This window comes from Alternaria viburni (genome assembly GCF_023758015.1).
Source record: "Alternaria viburni strain BMP 2772 chromosome Unknown scaffold_23, whole genome shotgun sequence".
Taxonomy (NCBI): domain Eukaryota; kingdom Fungi; phylum Ascomycota; class Dothideomycetes; order Pleosporales; family Pleosporaceae; genus Alternaria; species Alternaria viburni.
Genome location: NW_026055792.1, coordinates 431,787 through 450,697, shown reverse-complemented (window position 1 = coordinate 450,697; position 18,911 = coordinate 431,787). Strand labels below are relative to the sequence as shown.

The 18,911-nt window shown below is 50.7% G+C and overlaps 7 protein-coding genes across 7 annotated transcripts; 4 read left to right on the top strand and 3 right to left on the bottom strand.

Moving 5' to 3' along the window:
- Window positions 1–151: 151 nt before the first annotated feature.
- Window positions 152–548, top strand: ALTA5 (60S acidic ribosomal protein P2; the record flags this gene model as incomplete). Its single annotated transcript, XM_049358009.1, has 2 exons — window positions 152–223; window positions 279–548. The coding sequence occupies 2 exons, from the start codon at window positions 152–154 to the stop codon at window positions 546–548; spliced, it is 342 nt and encodes a 113-aa protein (XP_049207608.1).
- An 846-nt stretch (window positions 549–1,394) lies between these two features.
- RPS15 (ribosomal protein S15) lies at window positions 1,395–2,087 on the top strand (the record flags this gene model as incomplete). The annotated part of the gene is made up of 4 exons (XM_049358008.1): window positions 1,395–1,431; window positions 1,534–1,591; window positions 1,671–1,792; window positions 1,843–2,087. 4 exons carry the CDS (start codon window positions 1,395–1,397, stop codon window positions 2,085–2,087), a joined length of 462 nt encoding a protein of 153 aa, XP_049207607.1.
- A 376-nt stretch (window positions 2,088–2,463) lies between these two features.
- J4E79_009156 (uncharacterized protein) lies at window positions 2,464–3,601 on the bottom strand (the record flags this gene model as incomplete). The annotated part of the gene is made up of 3 exons (XM_049358007.1): window positions 2,464–2,554; window positions 2,605–3,022; window positions 3,073–3,601. 3 exons carry the CDS (start codon window positions 3,599–3,601, stop codon window positions 2,464–2,466), a joined length of 1,038 nt encoding a protein of 345 aa, XP_049207606.1.
- Window positions 3,602–4,314: 713 nt separating this feature from the next.
- On the top strand, window positions 4,315–6,940 carry J4E79_009155 (uncharacterized protein; the record flags this gene model as incomplete). The annotated part of the gene is made up of 3 exons (XM_049358006.1): window positions 4,315–4,410; window positions 4,460–6,147; window positions 6,196–6,940. The coding sequence occupies 3 exons, from the start codon at window positions 4,315–4,317 to the stop codon at window positions 6,938–6,940; spliced, it is 2,529 nt and encodes an 842-aa protein (XP_049207605.1).
- A 3,610-nt stretch (window positions 6,941–10,550) lies between these two features.
- J4E79_009154 (uncharacterized protein) lies at window positions 10,551–12,265 on the bottom strand (the record flags this gene model as incomplete). The annotated part of the gene is made up of 3 exons (XM_049358005.1): window positions 10,551–11,386; window positions 11,440–11,832; window positions 11,884–12,265. 3 exons carry the CDS (start codon window positions 12,263–12,265, stop codon window positions 10,551–10,553), a joined length of 1,611 nt encoding a protein of 536 aa, XP_049207604.1.
- A 187-nt stretch (window positions 12,266–12,452) lies between these two features.
- J4E79_009153 (uncharacterized protein) lies at window positions 12,453–13,145 on the bottom strand (the record flags this gene model as incomplete). The annotated part of the gene is made up of 2 exons (XM_049358004.1): window positions 12,453–12,651; window positions 12,691–13,145. 2 exons carry the CDS (start codon window positions 13,143–13,145, stop codon window positions 12,453–12,455), a joined length of 654 nt encoding a protein of 217 aa, XP_049207603.1.
- A 3,053-nt stretch (window positions 13,146–16,198) lies between these two features.
- J4E79_009152 (uncharacterized protein) lies at window positions 16,199–17,911 on the top strand (the record flags this gene model as incomplete). Its single annotated transcript, XM_049358003.1, has 2 exons — window positions 16,199–16,356; window positions 16,408–17,911. 2 exons carry the CDS (start codon window positions 16,199–16,201, stop codon window positions 17,909–17,911), a joined length of 1,662 nt encoding a protein of 553 aa, XP_049207602.1.
- Between the last annotated feature and the right edge of the window lie 1,000 nt (window positions 17,912–18,911).

Below are 18,911 nucleotides of genomic sequence, written 5' to 3'. Positions count from 1 at the left end.
TTCTACGACAACCTACAGAAGAACTTGTAGCTTCAGTCTCCGGCCCCGACGGTACGCATCACTTTGGAATCGCATCTAGCAGCGCAATACTGACGAGCGCAGGTTAAATCGATTGAACTCCTGTTCCAGACAAACCACCCCAACAATCACAATGAAGCACCTCGCGGCATACCTCCTTCTCGGTCTCGGTGGAAACACCTCCCCCTCCGCCGCTGATGTCAAGGTAAGAGGGAGCCGTTCAGTACAACTCGCTATACCACGTCCTAACAACGCAACAGGCCGTCCTTGAGTCCGTCGGTATCGAGGCTGACTCCGACCGTCTCGACAAGCTGATCTCCGAGCTCGAGGGCAAGGACATCAACGAGCTCATCGCCTCTGGTTCCGAGAAGCTTGCTTCCGTTCCCTCTGGTGGTGCCGGTGGCGCCGCCGCTTCCGGTGGTGCTGCTGCCGCTGGCGGTGCCGGTGAGGCTGAGGCCGCTCCCGAGGCCGCCAAGGAGGAGGAGAAGGAGGAGTCTGACGACGACATGGGTTTCGGACTCTTCGACTAAGCGCGTCGCCAACCACCTCTCTTCACGATGTATGATCCAGCAAATCTCTCGATCATTACGAGAATCATGCGCCACGAGTTCGATTTGGGGAGTGTCGAGCGAGCACTACAAGGGATTTGGAGAAGGACACTGCGGCATTAATAGATTAATTGCCTGCTGAGATACCCGGAATGAAGCCATGCACCCTCAAATCTTCATCAAGTGTACTAGTGTCGTGTGATACCCGACCAATCCCGCATGGTGACTGTGATTGTTCAATATGACCATCTTTGACTAAAGTTGCGATGTCTCCAATTAGACCAGGTCCCAGTTGGAGTCTGAGGCGCATTGTCACCTACTTGCGACATGTCATGTCAAATCTCGCGACTGGCGAACCGACAGTGAGATGTATAGGGATACCACAGCTACCATGAACGAGCATAACAGAGAAGATCAGAATCTTGGACAAGCATTGAAGCGACACTTCGGATCCTCATCTAGGCTAGAGAAGGATAGTCGCGTGTGAACTCACTGCGTCATCAGGTATTTGAAGTCGTCAAACGCATCGTATGTAAAGCGAGGTTGATGTGAAGATTCTGTTGCGAAATTCGCATAACGCAGTTTCTAGTTATCACTACGAAGCAATAATTCATCATCGAGGCATTATCTACATCAATTTAGATGTTCTTGTTGGTGAATTGCATGATCGCAGCTGCCCGTCTGGACTGGCGCTAAAAGGTCTCGCTTAGCGCACGGGGCAGCTACACCTCCAGGGCTCTAATTTCAATATCGCCCATCGAGAACTGACGACCGACAACTACCCTCGCGACCCAACGAAGTTCTCCCATCACTTCGACAACCACAAACATGGCTGACGCTGACTACGATCCCGAGGCCGCAGCTGGTACGCCCTTGCCCTCCGCACCAGACCTTCCCACACTCCCGCACCGCTCTCCCTGGATACGTAGACGCACAACGTGATGGACATGGCTAACGAACACAACAGCCCTTAAGGCCAAGAGGGCGTTCCGCAAGTTCTCTTACCGCGGCGTTGACCTCGACCAGTACGTCTTCCGATCCCCGCGAACCATCGGACGCGCTGGAAATATACACAAGTGTGGCGGTATTCTGATCGATACACAGGCTCCTCGACCTCGGCTCTGAGGAACTCCGCGACCTCGTCCACGCCCGTGCCCGCCGCAGGTTCAACCGTGGTCTCAAGCGCAAGCCCATGGGTCTCATCAAGAAGCTCAGGAAGTCCAAGCGTACGCACCACCGTCCGTCCAGCCGACGGGTCATTGCTAACACAACACAGAGGAGGCCAAGCCCAACGAGAAGCCCGACCTCGTCAAGACCCACCTCCGTGACATGATTGTCGTCCCCGAGATGATCGGCTCCGTCATCGGTGTCTACTCCGGAAAGGAGTTCAACCAGGTCGAAATCAAGCCCGAGATGGTCGGCCACTACCTCGCCGAGTTCTCCATTTCATACAGGCCCGTCAAGCACGGAAGGCCGGGTATTGGTGCCACTCACTCCTCCCGTTTCATTCCTCTCAAGTAAACGAACTGGGTTTTGGTTGCATGGGTTCTTTCGTGGGGCGGATATGTACTTGATGACCTACAATGAATAAGGTGTTAGGTGCATTTACTCTCGATGGCTACGACGTACACAACGGTCACAGCGGGCATGAAGATATGGTGTAGATAGCACCACCATGACATTCGAGATACCTCCAAGACTGCTCCTTCGTTACGTGACATGCATATGTGATGGTGACGAACCTTGGAAGCGTCATTGGTTGATCCATGACGCGATGCTGCACTTCACATATGAATGTTCATATGATATCAAGACATGGCAAGCCAACGAGACGATGGATAACGGTAATCAAATTGGGTATTGTTATAATAAGAGAGTCAACCAGGATGCGATGCTGTTACCTTCCTAGGCGCATCTCAACCTTTGCAAAGTTGTACAGGGCTCGCAGGAAGACCTGGTAGTTGACACCCTTGTTATCTGGTAGGTGGCTGCATTGTATGTCAGTAGGGAGTCAGTGGTCCAACATATGGCAACTTACAAGATCTCCGTCAACCTCAGCTGCCACGGTGGGTATCCCTTGAGTTGCACCGTAGGACTGAACAAAATCAAAAGATCTGGTTCGCTCGAAACGTGGTCGTTCAACTGCGCATCAATCAGGTCCGTGTTGATCTGCTCTTGTCGAACATCGCCCTTCTGGGCCATCTCGGCTAGTGTGCGCGTCAGGTCGACAATGGTGTCGCGGCCGTCGTGTTCGGAGAGGAGGAGGACGGTAAGATGCTGGCGTTCTTCCCCCTTGAGGTCATCGTCTGCACTCTGAGGAGGCGTGTTGGGAGGAGAATAGGAGGATAGATGCGGCGCACGGAGGGAGAGCGTGGGCTTGCGATGGGGTCCGAAGTAGGCTTCTAGGGTTGACCAGATGGAGGCGTGGGTCTGGGGGAGGTAGTTCTTAAGCACACCTGTTCGTTCTTGTCAGTGTGGCTCTGCGGTCAGAATGTGAAAGGCTTACCCGTCCGTTCGTAGACACTCAGAAAGGGTATGCCGGCACTCGCAGCCCATGCTGCTATCTCACAGACATCGTTTACAAGTCCCTCCAATCCGGCTGTACCCTGACTTCCGTCGTCCTCTTGGTATTCAACTATCACACTGAGGTGCTTTGGCAGCTTCTCGAGGTCCTTGACATCGTGGGCGATGAATTCCGGCGTGCGGTGATGGTACTTGAGCAGCGAGACGACCTTGCCCCTGACAAGTCGGTAGGCGCGACGGAAGCGGAAAAAGATGCTGAACAAGAGAGCGACGACGTGGTAGATTGCGAGGTGGAGGAAGGTCTTGATGGGGCCTGCGAGTGGCTTGCGGTTCTGCTGGGCTGCGCGTTGGCGGCGGTCGCGCAGGGCCTTCTTCTTCTGCGCCTGCGTCTCGCTATCGGATGGTTCAGAGGGGAGAAAGGGCTTCAGAAGTTCTTCGCGTTGCTGGACGGAGAGTTGCTTGCTTCGTCTAAAAGCGGCCTCTTGCGTGGGAGTCAGGCCTGTGGTAGCCATTACGGGCGGTGTGGAGGGTGTTTAACAACAAAATAAACGGGACAGTCAGCGCCTATGGGAACAGGGTCGAGTAGTTGGAGTATGACAGAAAGGAGAGGAACAATGCGCGCGTTAGCTGGCCATGTCTGGCAGACGTAAGATGATGAAATATCCCGGTGAGGCTGGTGCATACGAAGTACGTGTGGCGCCGTGCCTGCCGAGCACAGCCAAGTATAGACGCGCATCCTGCCTGCTCCGCCATGCGCTGAGGCGTCATTACGCGGACGCTGTCGCAAGTACTGTGAAGCTGTAGACAACGGACGGATGACTTTGCATCTTTGTATACGGCCTACCCAGGCTGGACTGGTGGCATCATAGTGCATGGGGTCACCCGTTGTTCGTTCGGCTGGAGCTGCTGCGAGTGCGGGCCTGGTACCGAGGCGTGGGGTGTCCACGGGTGCGACAAGCCACAGTCGCGACTCGGATATGTTACACACTACATCACCACATGCAAATACACTGCAACAGGAGTCATTCACGCCCAGTACCATGCAGGAGTGAACGAAGAGTATTCGCTAGCAATATCTGGCAACTTCATGCTCCGCGACAGGTCAATCAGCACCTCCAGGGCGACCGGGGGCATTGGCGCGCTGGGCTGCTACGATAGACGTCCGTGATAGTAGACTCGAGTGATACCCAGCACCCAAGGCGCAGTTGCCCACACCTCTGCAACCATGCAGCGCATCAGCTCCGATGGCTCGTCGGTACTCACCCACCAGACGTCGAGGAATTCGATACGCGCGCCGCAGTTCACCCTAGAGAAGTTCACCGTAAGCAGCCGTACAGCTTCCGCCTGGTTTCCTCTGTTGACTTTCACAGAGCAAAGACTTCCTTGTCAAGGACTTCATCGAGGACCTCTCCCAAATTGCCGTACCTGCGACACGACGATCCGGAGGCGCTGCCGGCCAGCAGACGTTCGATCCCAAGCCGCTCATCCGCACGTTCGAACACGCCCTCACACGACTCAACAGTCTTTCAGAAGACCTTGAAGAGAAGGAGACTGAGCTCTCTACAGCTGTGCGCCGTGCGGAGCTACAACACAACCAGAATGTCGAATCGCTTGGGAGACGGTTGGAGACTGCCATGGATAAGTTCCAAAGGCTAGACAGCTCGCTGAACGGCAATGATGAGGGAGGGTCCGATACTGGGGGTAACGTGGCCATGCGCATCGGAGAGCGACTCGAAGAGCTCGATCGCCAGCGGAAGCGAGCCCTGGACGCAAAGTTCCTGATTGAATGCTGGCAAGAAGTCAGCGAACGAGGCGAACTCATGATCCTCGAGGACCAGCGAAAGAACGGCGACATAGTACGATGCGCTGAGATTGCACGCCAGCTGTTGCGCATCAGCACGCGTCTCGACCCAGAGGGCAGCCAGCGAGTCAACGGAGAGGTACAAAACGGCATGAAGAGGAGAACGGTGCACCAGTCGAGACATAACACGAAGGAAGTCATCGAGAAGTTCTTGGAGAACCTGGAGCAGGATCTCCTCAGCAAGTTTCAGGAATGCTATGCGCGTCCAAACTACGCTGGCATGCGCGACTGTGCCATTGCACTCAAGGGCTTCAACGATGGAGCTAGTGTCATTGGAACATACGTCAACCAGCACTCTTTCTTCATCGACCGCATGCAACTGAACGGCGAAGATCTGGCGACTGATCTAGAAACCTGGGATCGCCTCCAAGATCCAGATGCCGAACCACCGGGTGTCGAGCCTACACTACAGTCTCTGATCGACGAAGTCAAGATTGTCGTTCAAGATGAGTCCGCCATCATCAAACGAGCATTCCCGTACTACGAGGAGGTGCTCATCAAGTTCCTCGAGCGCATCTTCCAGCAGTCGATACAAAGTCGATTGGAGATGGTGCTCGATAAAGCAGGAGAACTGTCTTCACTAGCATTCCTGCGCTCACTGCAGGCATCTAGGAGCTACATCACGCAGTTGGTGGACGATCTAAAATCACATGGGTTGACAGAGCATCCGGAGCCTGCTACTTCGGCGGTCGCAGCTACCCTTGATCAGCAACTGGAAGAGCTCTTCTCCTCCTACTTTATTGGAGAGAAGTATATCGAGCGCGAAAAGAAGAACCTGGAGGAGCTTTACTCTTCGCTATTGCTCAAGTTCACTATCTACCACTCGCGACGTAGCAAGATGCCCACCTCGTACTTTGGATCGCTAGCCCAGCGAGGCAAAGAGTTGGCTGCATCCGCTCGTGACAAGTACATGGAACGCCTTGAAAGCACCGAGTTACCCGCCAGTCAGAAAGCAACGCTGCTTCGTATCGCTGGCTTGAAAGAAGACCAACAAGAGAAGAAAGATATTGAAGTGACTGATGAGGATGGCAGGCTATCGCTACCAGTCGCTAAGCGTATGCTCAAGTGGCTAGCAGAAGGTGTCGGGCGTGGACTTGAGCTGTCGCCTGGTAATGAGACGCCGAAGGACGTGCAAATACTGCTGAACCTACTGCTACGGCAGATGGGCGAGATCTATCTGGAGACGGCACTAGACGCGTAAGTCATACCTGCTTGAATTGCGCATCCTTACTAACACCATAACAGTGCACAAGACCATGCCGTTTCTCAAGAAAACTCCAAGACAGCTCCTGATCTCGCCCACTTCCCATCGCTACACGCCATCACCACAATCCTACATCTTCTCCAACAAACCACTACAACCATCGTCCTCCCCCTTTGCACACCCAATCTCACCATTCGCCGCGACATCGAAAAGTCCGCGAATAGCACAACTTCAACCCTTGAATCCAAACTATCCAACATCCTCAATCTCACACTCACAGCATCTCTCAACTGGGTGAGCAGATGTCTGTCTCAACAAAAGAAGACCGACTTCCGGCCCAAAGAAGACGATCTGATGGTCACAACCGAAACACAAGCCTGTCGCGACGTCTCCGCGTTCCTAACCCGCGTCGCCTCTCAAGCCTCCGCCGCCCTCTCCGGCCGCAACCTTTCCCTTTTCCTCGCCGAACTCGCTCGCGGTCTGCGATCCCTCGTTCTATCCCACTTACTCAAGTTCACCATCTCACAAGTCGGTGGTCTCAGTGTGTCCAAGGACATGAATCGCTATGTTGAGCTCGTGAGAGCATGGCCTACGGGCGATGAGCTGGAACCGGGTGCTATGGATGTGCTGACGGATGTCAGTACGTTGTTCATTATTGGACCGGAGGCGTTGAGGGATAGGCTTAGGGCTGCGGGTGGACAGGATGCACAGGAGCTGAAGGGCTTCATTGCTAGGAGGGATGATGTTGGAACTGTGGGGGTGCAGAGCGTGCTTAGTGGTTTGTAGAGATCTAACGTTTCTATGAAGCTTGCGGAGCTATGAATCTATTACACACATATTGACACTGTTCACGAGATACACAGCGAGCGTCATTCTGAACATGCGCCACAGATTATGCTAGTCCATCAACCAATCATGGTGATGCCAGCATCCGGACGCCAGGCACAGCCAAGCAACCAGACGCATGCAGGGTCCGGATATCGCGGGTCTAAATGCTAACAATTGAGTTGGTAAATCAGGCCTAGAGGTCTAGATGTTTGAAGAGTGTGGTTCGGCGCATGTCATCAGTATATAGTGGGGAGGAAGTGACGTCCAAGGTGAGGTGCCGCACTGCACACCATGTGGTGCATAAGAGGAAGTAACGACCCATAAATTTGGCTCCACGGACCCAACATCATCGACCATCATATCCGCATTTGCGTTCCTCGCCTGAACGTACCTTCCTGGAAACCCCCAACACACCCCTCCAACCGCAACCATTTGTATCACAAGCGCCCTCGTGGCGTTGCTCGCCTGCTTTAGCGGCAAATCGTCATCGCACTCACGTTCACGCTCACAATCGCACTCATCGAAGTCGAGATCGAAGTCTAAGCCGAGACGAAGTTCAAGCAAGCGCTCTACGCGTTCGGGGCATCCGCATCGGGGTTCGAGAGATCAGTTGCATCGTTCGCACGCTCCGAGACGCGTTTACTAGGTGGCTTGTCTTTCGGGGCTTGGGGGATGGGTGGGGGATGATGGATGATGGGATGGAGGGGCGGGTATGATGTGTAGAGTTAGTATGTGCTGTACTTTGGATATGTCAGAGTGAGATTTTAGGTGATAGTACCTGGGCAGCGGAGGGTGCAGGGTGGTGTGAGAGGAAGCAGGATTGCGGATGGATGGCAGCATGATCAGAAGAGCACATGGACAAGTACGAAGGTTTTGCAGAAGAGAACCCCCAAGTGGTACTTCAACACTCATCGGGAGTGCTTGGGCTTAAAGGAGGGCGGTGATTATGTCATGGGGGACTATCAAAGATTAAAAGTCTACCTTTACCTTCACCTTCATACATGTCGCGCATCTCCCACCACTTGCCAAACGCTAGCGCACATCCTAAGCACTAGCCGACTATAAACTGGCCTTGTCGTCGACGTCGACTTCCATAATTCTTTACACCACACCATGGCGCGTCCCAACATCGAGAAACGCGGTCCGAAGACTCCTACATCCAAGACGACAAGTAGAGTCGCAAAGCCCAGTGTTTCTCGCGTCACCAGAAGTGAGACACTACGTCGGGCAGCCATGTAAGTTTTTCAGAGCTCTCTGACATTTGACATCAGCTGATGAGATCGTGTTCAGTACTCAGCATAACAGCAACTCACCTCTCCTTCGCCTTCCAGCCGAGATTCGGAACCAGATCTACAACTACGTTATAGGAGGCCAGGCTTACGTGATTAATAAGAGATCTTGGAGAAAACCGCCCTACTATCTCGCCCGAAGAGGTTTCCATGGATTCCATTGGCGTGAGCAGACAGCTCTCCCCCGAACTTGCCGCCAATTCCGCCACGATACAAGTGTACTTTTCTTCCAGAACAACATCTTCATGGCCAGCTTTACCGAACCTTCCTCAAATATGAACGGATGGATGCGTACATTGCAGCCGTATCACGCAAGTGCCATGCAGACAATATTATGGGCACTTTGGGGACCACGCAGCGACCCTGAGGCTCTGAAACGTCTCTTGGCTGACTGGGTGGGAATTAAGAGGGTTGGGATATGTTGTCACAGCGCTTCAAGTGACAATGTAGCAAACCAAGAAGCCCTGAAGATTGCAGGTTTCGAGTCTGATGGAACAGTTGAAGCGGTGAGATCTGGCCTCGGCATAATGTGGTATGAGCGGTCTTAACCAGCTCACCAGTAAGTGACTGTTGTGCCACTCTTTCGCTATATCGGCTAACCTGAATGTCCAGACATGTCACGTCACCATGTGGCGCTTGCTAAGCTCGGTCAAGAATATCGGCATGTCTCATTGGTGGGGTTTGGTTTTTACATAGTGCTTCACCACCAGCGATGGACTCAAGGACTTTAGTTCCTTCCTAGCTGAAGCGATCCAAGACTCCCAGTGATGGTTGGGTTACCATGAAAAGTTTGCTTTGACTTTCTCCATCTCTCATTTCCTTCTGCGCAGCAGCAAAAGTCTTCAAACGATTACTATACCGATAGCACATACGATATGAAAGGCATCAGACTGCTTCCAAGAACATTGATTCACATAATGGTTCCTTGTGTGATCTTCCTATCTTCCACACTATCTGCCAATTTATTTTCTACCCCGATGGCTCAATGGTAGTTATCCACAATGTCATAATGACCATAAAATTGATCCTCAACCCTTCGAAAACCTCGAAGTGGACCTCTGCTTTGCACTGACTTCGCTTTAAGCCACTTCTGCAGTATCCCCATCAGCCTCTCTTTATAGACTGCCTCAAGTCGTTCAAACGTCTGCCATTTATGCTCCCGCAGTAATTCCAGGTGAAGCAAGTCTGACCTACATCGCACGTCAGTAAGAATACGTTACCAGACTCTTTCTGTAAATCATAAACCACTCACCAGTATATCCCAACTTCTACATTCTTCCCCTTTATAGCGCTGCCGATCTCCTCAAAGCATTCTCGCAAAGGTATATTTGTTTCGATACCACTCCATTCCCACTCTTTTATGGCTTTCATCTCTTCGGTCGTTGGTAGCGTTTTTGAGAAGATCAAGTGATCGCGTGGTAGACATTCTAGCACATGCAAGCCCAGGTCGAGATGGGTAAGCGCCGGGAATTTCGCCAGAAGATTCGACGCAAACCATAATCTAGACTGCTCCACCAGACCGTTTCTTTCGTCGAATAAACGGATAGAGTACAAAGGCAGCGAAAGCTTCCGTATAAGACAAAGGTTATGTGCACCAATCTTCAGCGAGAACGTCGTGAGGAGACTCTGGTAGCCATGTTTCCCGTGTGCGGGTATGAGATTGAAGCAGTAGAAACCGAAGAAGTAAGTGCGCACTTCTTGTGAGATTTGGCGGCTTGTCAACATGAGACTCCAGAGGATGGGCCGCGCGGATGATTCGAGGGCTTGAAAGGTGCGGCGGTAGCAAAGGCGGACACCGACCGAGAGTGAGTCAGGGTCGCGTTTGTTGAAGAGGTATCGGTAGATTTGCTGTCGGACTTCTAGGGGAAGCTTTTCGAAAGAAGATTGTGCGGGTTGGGTCGGAGGGGATGAGATAGTAGGGTTTGGTTTTACCGCCGACAGGGAAGTCATGATGCCGTCTAGTGTTGCGGATGAGGAAGACATGACTGGAAGATGTTGCCCTGATGGCGCCGCAGTATCTTGAAGATGAATACAGAGCGAGTTGAGGGATCAAGAAAGTAGAGCTATAGTTGACTGCGTGTATTGTTGATGAAAGACTGCCCCTGGGTAGATAAGTAGGCTAAGGGACTGTGCAAAGTCCAAACCGCGGTAGCTCGTAGCTCACCTAGTTAGATTCGCCACATGTACTCGCAGAGAAATGGCACCCCATTCACTCGACCTGTCAGCGCTCCATAGCAAGTACTCTAGCTTATCGTTCTCTTCACCCGCTTGACAAGTCGCTACAGTCTTGCTGGCTTATCGAAAGCAAACAGCGACCTCCCCTTCTTCTCACCATCTTGCCAAACCCATCCGCTTTTACCCACAATCTCGACCGCACCACTAGCCATCTGTCGCAATGTACTTTCATCTCCATGGTTCGAGAGGAAACGTTTGTTGCTGCTCTTTAAGCGACCGATAATGTGACCTCGAAGCGGGCTGCCGTCTCGGTTGAACTCTACGGTGTAAGTTTCGACAACAGCCTCGCCCTCTGGGTCGAAAACGAGCTCGGGCGCGGGCACATCAGTAATTTGCGGCGGTAGAGGGTTCTCTGTCGGATAGTTTCCTTCTCTTCTAGGCTCTTTCGACAATATCACGACGTACTGATAGCTCAGAACGCCGCCATTGCAGAGCACCAGTCCTTTCTGGCCTTTGCCGTCTCTCAGCTGTCGCGTCATCTCAGTGAGCGCATGCATCGAGTAGTTATTACCAGCTCCGCCAAACGATGTCAGACCACCAAGTATCGTCAATGGCTTTTGACGACCAACCACAGGTATTCCTAGATGCTGCGCCGCAATCTTAGGCACGATAGGGAAGCAGGAGTATATATCAACTATATCCATCTCTTCTTTGGTCGTACCAGATGTCTTCAAACTCGCATCGATAGAGCGCGATATACTGGGCGAAGAGTAGAAGTTCGGTCGTTTCCAGAACTCATCGTCGTCCTTCGTTCCCGCGCCGCCAAGCGGATAAACCCATTTCGACTCGGGAACACCTAACCTTTTGGCGAAGGAAGTCGATGTAAGGATGACTGCAGAGGCAAGATTAACCGTGTTGAAGGCGTTCATAAGCAGGGGATCTGCGCGTGTGATGTAAGCGTCCGTTCCTAATGCGGAAAAAGGTGAGACCAACAAGGATAGCATATCATCCTGTTCTTCTTCCCAATAGTCTTGATGTCCTCTTCACTACTTGCAGTTCCTTGACTCCATGCGTACTCATTATTCTTTGCGACGTCTGCAAATTCAGCATACAGCTTTGCACTCTCTTCGTGGTTTGCCTTCAGCGTCTGCCCGCGATGCGCACGGAACGCATTTTCGTAAAGTGGGTAGACATGTATTGGCGCACCAATCTTGTGAATAGCTCCGAGGTCTTTGCCAGAGTCAGTAGAAGAAAGGGTCTGCCAGAGAGAGGAAACCGCACTATTTCCTAGGTCGCGACCTGTTGGTGTGAAAACCGAATCTACGGCTTCGGACGGAGCTGTCCAGCCTGGTGGAGGAAGCTTCTTTGCAGCTGCACACGCGGATACTGGTACAATTAGCGATGAGTGGAGACGGTGGAAAGGCATGCGGTACATACACGAAGCTAATGCTTCACCTCCAGTTACAATCGCGACATTGCATTCGCCTGTTGCAATCCTCTTAGCAGCCTCGTCGAAGAGCTTTCCTGGTTTGTCGCCTCCATGTTCGGAATATCTCTTCCATTTCAGACTCTGATCAATGCCCAGCTTCTCTGCCAAAAGCCCGGGTAGATCTGGATACGGCCAAGTCCACGTCTTGACAACATCGATGCTGTCGATTGCTGACTGCAGATCAGTCTTCGAAAGAGATGCAGTGTCGCTAATGGCCTTTTGGATGGCTTCTAGCACCAATGTTGCGGGCTCCTTCGCATCCGCGATGGCGGTGGAGCGGTTCTTGATGTCGCCTACGCCGATGATCACGGGGGTATTGGTGGACGTCATGTCGTGTTATGGGATTCACTGCAAGACGGCGCAGTTTGACCCCTTGGTCGCGAGATGCAGTTTTATGTGTGTCACGTACTCCGTGATTGAAGGCATGGCTTCCATTGCATGCCGGCGAGTCATGGTTGACGTGAGGAGTCGGATTTGCCGAGGTACAAGTGACGCGAACCACTGCCGCACGCGCTGCTCATGTCCTCGACGCGTAAATTCCGGTCATCGCGATTGATGCATTATCTGCAGCAGTCCTCCAGTCTCTCCATGCAGCGTATAACAATACGACAAAAGCCTGTCCCTCCGGATTGATACCGTTGAGCGGTGTCCGCTGACCCTCCTTCAGTGAGTTGACCACAGGTGCCGCAACACCAGTTTCCTCATCTAGATGGCGACTAACGGACTCCAACTTACGCGTCGCCCATCCTACATACCGTTCCCCGAATGTGCCAGGCTCGAGGACTGCTATTCTGAAGACCGTAGCTGCCATTAATGCTGTCCCAGCAACCTCTGCAAACCATGTCTCGTCATCGAGATAGTTGCGCAACAGGCCGGATGCATCAGTATCAGCCTCTATCGCGCCGTCAAGAATGTCTTTGGTCATATCCAGTAGCGTACTCTGCTCATCAGCGGTTTCCGATTGATATTGAGATTTGCGCAATGTTGCTAGGACCCTAGTCATCCCAGCTGCAGCCCAGGCATTGCTCGTACACCACGCGCCGTCATCGCTCTTTACGCTGTCTGTGCCTTCGTCATTGGCGATATGTCGCCAATACCCTTTCGACGTGCCCAGCACCTCGCAGTATAGCCGGCACTGCTGTACGCTCTCTTTCACCATGCCTGTATCTGAGGTGACGACACCGTGGTATGCAATAGCAGGCGGCACCATGTAGATGAAGTCTGCCCACAAAGAAGGGTATGCATCACGATGCGAAATTGCGCCATTGGTGTACCTGGGCGTGGTGGCGAGCAGGTCGTGCAGCTGACGATCTACAGCGGAAAGGTAAGGATTGTCAGACGCTTGGGAGGTTGTCGATTTGTAAACCAACAAGGCGGGAATGCAAAGAGATGTTGGATCGGACGACGAACCTAGTCGCTATCGTTAATATACCTTCTTCGCGGCCAATATCAGATGGCTTACCGTTGCCGTCACACAATCTCGTGCTATTCGTCTGTATGAACGGTTTCACATACCGCAACGCTTCTACATCCTCAACCGTCAATTCTGGTATCTTGCCCCCTGGAAATGGGTCATGAAAGATGCTGTAACGAGGATCTCTGTACTCGAGTAGCGCTTCAAATACAGTGCCGTACTCTTAGCTATATAACTCTTGTATCTTACTTATAGCTATTATTACCTATATAATTATATATTTTATAATATATTTTATTTACTTTAGTATAAAGTTTTATACTTATTCTTACTATCTAAAATAGCTTAAATACTAACTTATATTTTAACTTATACTTTATAAAAGGTAAAAAGTATATTAGTATACTTCTACTATTTTATATTACTACTAATATTACTTTAAGTAAAAAAAGTAGTTTTTACCTTAAAAAGCTAGTAACTTAGCTAATATAAATAAATAAGTAGTATATCTACTATAGCTATTTTAGCGTAAAAAAAGTATTTATCTACTTAGTATAGACTTATACGCTATTAGTATATACTTATTATAAGTTATATTATATTACGTACTAAGTAAGCGCTTAAAGTAGAACTTATATAACTTAATACTTTATTAAGTATATAAAATTATATTTATAAATATTTTTTAATAATACTTAGTCTATATAGCTACTTAGTAGTAGGTTACTTTTACTATATTAGTAAGTAAGAGCTAGTAGTATTTAATATTAATAAGAATATATAGTTAGATTAAAATTCTAAAAGTAATAAAGGTAGAAAGAAGTACTATAGTATATATATATTATATAAGTAATAATAATGCTAAGGTACTTTATATACTTTACTTCTAACTTATATTACTATATATATAAAGTTATACTTTAAAACTATTACTTTTATTTTATAGTATACTTAATAACTTATTATAATAAGTAACTTATAACTTCTAAAATTTATATATACTTATATAATTAGGTTCTCTTAAAAAGAGAAGTATTGTTAACACAAGAGCCAGCTATGTGACGCAGTCTCCTGCGCTTTGGAGAGAACTTTGTTGATCACAACCTGCGAAATCATATCGCGAACTTTCCGATTGATGCTTTATGTTAGTTCCTAGAGTCGACGGGGATTGTAGCTTCGAAGCGCGTGCATACACGTCTGCGGTATGACGTTCGCGACGCGCGCATATGGTGTCATCACCGCGCCTTCGCTTCCTGCCGCGGGCAGGTGCAGAAAGCTTGGTGAGGGGTTATTGTTCCTTCCAAGCACCCTCGAAGCTTGACCCAACCAACTCGACAGGCCCATGAGAACGACTCAACCTACGTTTTGAGATATGATCGACTGTAGAGGATATTGGGCTGTTGTAAGCTTCCATGACCAAGCATGGGACTCACCCCTGCGCGATGCTATGGGTTATGTGTGTTCAAAGACAGAGATGAGTGTGCTCTAAGAGTACATGGCGTGTGTTGCTACCTGCCTTCAAAAGGGCATGCGGGTGGACTGAATGGTATCAGGAGACCCACATGTTGGTGTGCGCAGGATTGCAGGACCAGCCGTGTCGACTGGGGCGGACGCCCGCGCAGTGTTACCGCACTGATATTTACCGAAGCTGACAGCCAGCTTTTTCTTGAAGGTCGGCAAGTAAGTAAGTACTAGGATGAGATGCGAAAGGGTTCCTTCACTCAGAAATCCGAGTACATGCTAAAGCTGCTAGATTGATGTCTGGTATGACAGTGGGTCGCGCCATCATGGCCCTACGGATGATGTACCCACAAGAGACCCGCAGTGAGCATCCTCGAAGCGACGTCCAAGCTTCTGAGATCCTGCCTGGGTGAACGTGTTACGTTTGAAATCCTGAACGGCACGAATACTGAAGATAAGAGTAGCACATTATGATAACGAAGGAGGCCTAATAGCATTGCAGTCAAGTGTCAGAATCTTCTAAGCGAGTGCCAACATGTCGAGTGTCGAGCTACTGCGTCTTTTGCTATACGGCGCATACAGTCTTGGTTCGTACCATCGGCGGCTTGTCCGGTGAAACCAGACAATCGCGCCGCCGGATGAAGCACAAACCGCGATCCCCGCGATCCCCAGGTTTTGCAGTGGATTGTCAGTCAGTGCATTCTCCATGCGCCCCATGATCAGCTCCATTTCTACCCAGATCCAGCTCGCAAACCAGCGGCGGGTACCTCGAGCGCTAAGCCTTCTAGGCGTATTTCCAGAAGCTTGTCTGAGCTCTGGACACGCCCAGTTTAAGCCTCATGCACACAATACGCGCGGTTGACGTCGGCTCAGTTCTTATCACCTCACTCCGCACATAGGGCGCGTCTTTAAACCCCAACAGACGAACAGTGCCCGTGGCGCAAGGAAGTAAACCCGAAGGAATGCGCGCCGCGCAGAGTGGACGTCATCATACGAGTTAAGCAACGGGCTGCAACCATCACAGCGCTCGAGGTATTTTCCCCCGCCTTTCATACCGGTAGTTCGCACTAGCCAACGATAATTGGTTCCCAGAACCCGTTCTGACAAGGGTCTGGGTTACGATCGTCCCATACGTTCGATAAGGACTTGGCCACCGAAGCCGTACCATGTTTGGGTAGGTCCGAACCGCGAACGTGGAATAATCCTCCTCTCGCGCCGGCCCATACACCACATTTGTTACAAAATCTGCTATCAAGGCCGGCGCATTCTTCAGCCGCCTCTGACATCCCATCTATATAACCACTAGGCATCCCTCTAGGGCGAAAGCAAGATTGGTACCGCCGACCAAGCCCTCCTTCTGTCTCGTGTTAACCATGCCGAACCACCACATGGCCGACGAGAAGCCTGAGGCTGTGCCGTATGGCTACGATGAGAGCCAAGTCGGTTTCGAGGAGCCGTTTGTTCACGGCGCCGCTACTGTTGGTGGGGAGACTGGACGAGGAGGAGACACACATCGTGGACTGAAGAGTCGACACATCCAGTTTCTGTAAGTCTACGTTCTCTTGTGTCGCTGAACCAATTGCTAACATTCTGTCAGTGCGCTTGGTGGTGCTATCGGAACAGGTCTCTTCATCGGATCTGGATCTATCCTTGCTTTGGTCGGCCCTGCTCCCTTGTTCATGGCCTACCTCAGTATGATGCTTGTTGTTTACAACGTCATGAACAACTTGGCTGAAATTGTCACTTACCTCCCCATGCGCGGCATCACCATCCCTTACTTTATCAAGCGATTCGTAGACCCGAGCCTCGCATTCGCCGCTGGTTGGAATTACTGGTACGCCTACGCGATTTTAGTGGCCGCTGAAGCTACAGCCGGAGCCATTCTTGTCGAGTATTGGGAGACGCCTGTCCACAATGCTGTCTGGATTACCATCTTTCTGGTCGTGGTCTTGTTCCTCAACATCGTCGCAGTCGAGGTTTTCGGAGAAGCCGAGTTTTGGTTTGCTTCTATCAAGTTTATCACCATTATCGGTCTCGTCATTCTCGGCTTTGTCATCATGCTAGGTGGCAGTCCCAACGATCAAGGAAGGCTAGGTTTCAGATACTGGAACAATCCCGGCGCGTTCAAGCCGTACATTGTGGAAGGGAATTCCGGACGTTTCCTGGCCTATTGGACTGCATTCGTCCGTGCTGGATTTGCCTTCATCACTTCTCCCGAATTGATTGCGCTCGCTGCCGGAGAGACTATCGCCCCACGCAGGAACATTCCCAAGGCTGCTGGCCGCTTCGTTTACCGTCTCGCCATCTTTTACGGTCTGGGTAGCTTCATCATCGGTGTTATTGTCCCATCAGACGACGATCGCCTCCTCAGCGAGAGCTCCAACGCTTCCGCTTCTCCCTTCGTCATTGGTATCCAGCGTGCGGGAATCGTAGGCCTGAATCACGTCGTCAACGCGGCCGTCTTGACATCAGCATGGTCTGCCGGAAACGCTTTTTTGTTCTCTGGATCCCGTGTTTTGTATGGTATGGCTCTCAACGGAGAAGCGCCTAAGATCTTCGGCAGGACCAGCAAGAAAGGTGTACCATATGTGGCTGTTCTCGCTACATGGGCAATTGGACTCCTCGCGTACCTGAATGTCTCCAGCACTGGCGCCCAGGTCTTCTTGTGGTTCTCCAACATCTCCACTATTTCTGGATTCATTGCCTGGATCGTTGTCATGATCACGTACATTCGCTTCCGCAAGGCGATGATCTTCAACAACTTGCTTGAGTCTCTGCCCTATCGCACGCCGTTCCAGCCATACCTTACATACTTTGTTCTCGGCGTGGTGTCGCTCCTGACTCTGACCAACGGTTTCCAGGTCTTCGTGCCTGCGAACTGGTCAGTTTCTGACTTCCTTGCCGCTTACATCACGATCCCAATCTTCATCGTACTTTATGCTGGCCACAAGATCTACTTCAGGACGCCATTTGCGATCAATGTCAAGCACATCGATGTCATGACGGGTGTGCGGGAGATGAACGAGTTGTGTAAGGACGACATTACTGGTGCACCTGTGCCAAAGAACGTTTGGCAGAAGATCTGGTACTGGATTGCTTAGATTGGCACAACAAAACGGTTGCAAATGTTTCTTCTACTTGCTAGCGCGTGCTTTCATCTTTTTAGCCGTATACCATTGCTAGATCAACAAGCTGACTCGGCACTGTTACTCCTGCTCGCAAGCATTGCACTTCTAAGGCGTCACGTATCAGAGTTTTTTGATTGTGAAGACTCTCGCCCTCTGTTATGCTCTTACTGGCTGGTTGAGACATGCGGCTCAACCATCAGATCAGCCTTATCGTGCGCCCAGAGCTGTGTACGCCTGGCATTGGGGTACATAAGCCCATGCCTCAACACTGCACCTAGCCACTGAGATACCATTCAATAATGATCCCGCATATGACACCATGGGAGCGCGGGGCAAGGCTATGACATCGAAGTCAAATGAGCAGCATTTCAAAATGACCATAAATCAAGATGACGTCACAGTTGAAGCGGTGAGGGTACAGGCTACTTCTACACGTAGTCCTACGACGCTTCTCATGCGTTCTAAATTGTGGCGCGCGCGCCAATCAAGCTCAACGGTTCCCGGGTCGTCAGGGGTAGGATATAATAAGGATACCCAGATCTTCTAAGATAGCTTTTACGCGCAATAGGTCCCTATTCTTTGTTTACTACTAAAAGCTATTAGAGGTGTAATTACTAACAAAGAGCTGTTAGAAGTGTGATTAATGTTAAATTTCAAGCTAGTTAAGGCATAGAGGGGTTTCTTCTATTCTAACGTAGAAGGCAGCAATGGCAACAACAGCAGCGTTAAGAACGTTGACAACACTACTTCTAGTCATTCTTAACTAAGATATAAGACTCGCTGCTCCTCTTCTATGCACCAACCATCAATCGAATAGCCTCCCATCTGTGCGAATCCTATACGTTCGCAGACGGTACAGTCGTCGTTGATCCACCTAGCAACAAGGTACTCCCCTAGGCGAATGTTCTCGAACCCGTACGATGCCCAGTAGCCTCTAAACAATGCACGGGCTTCAAATTCATCAAAGGGCTTT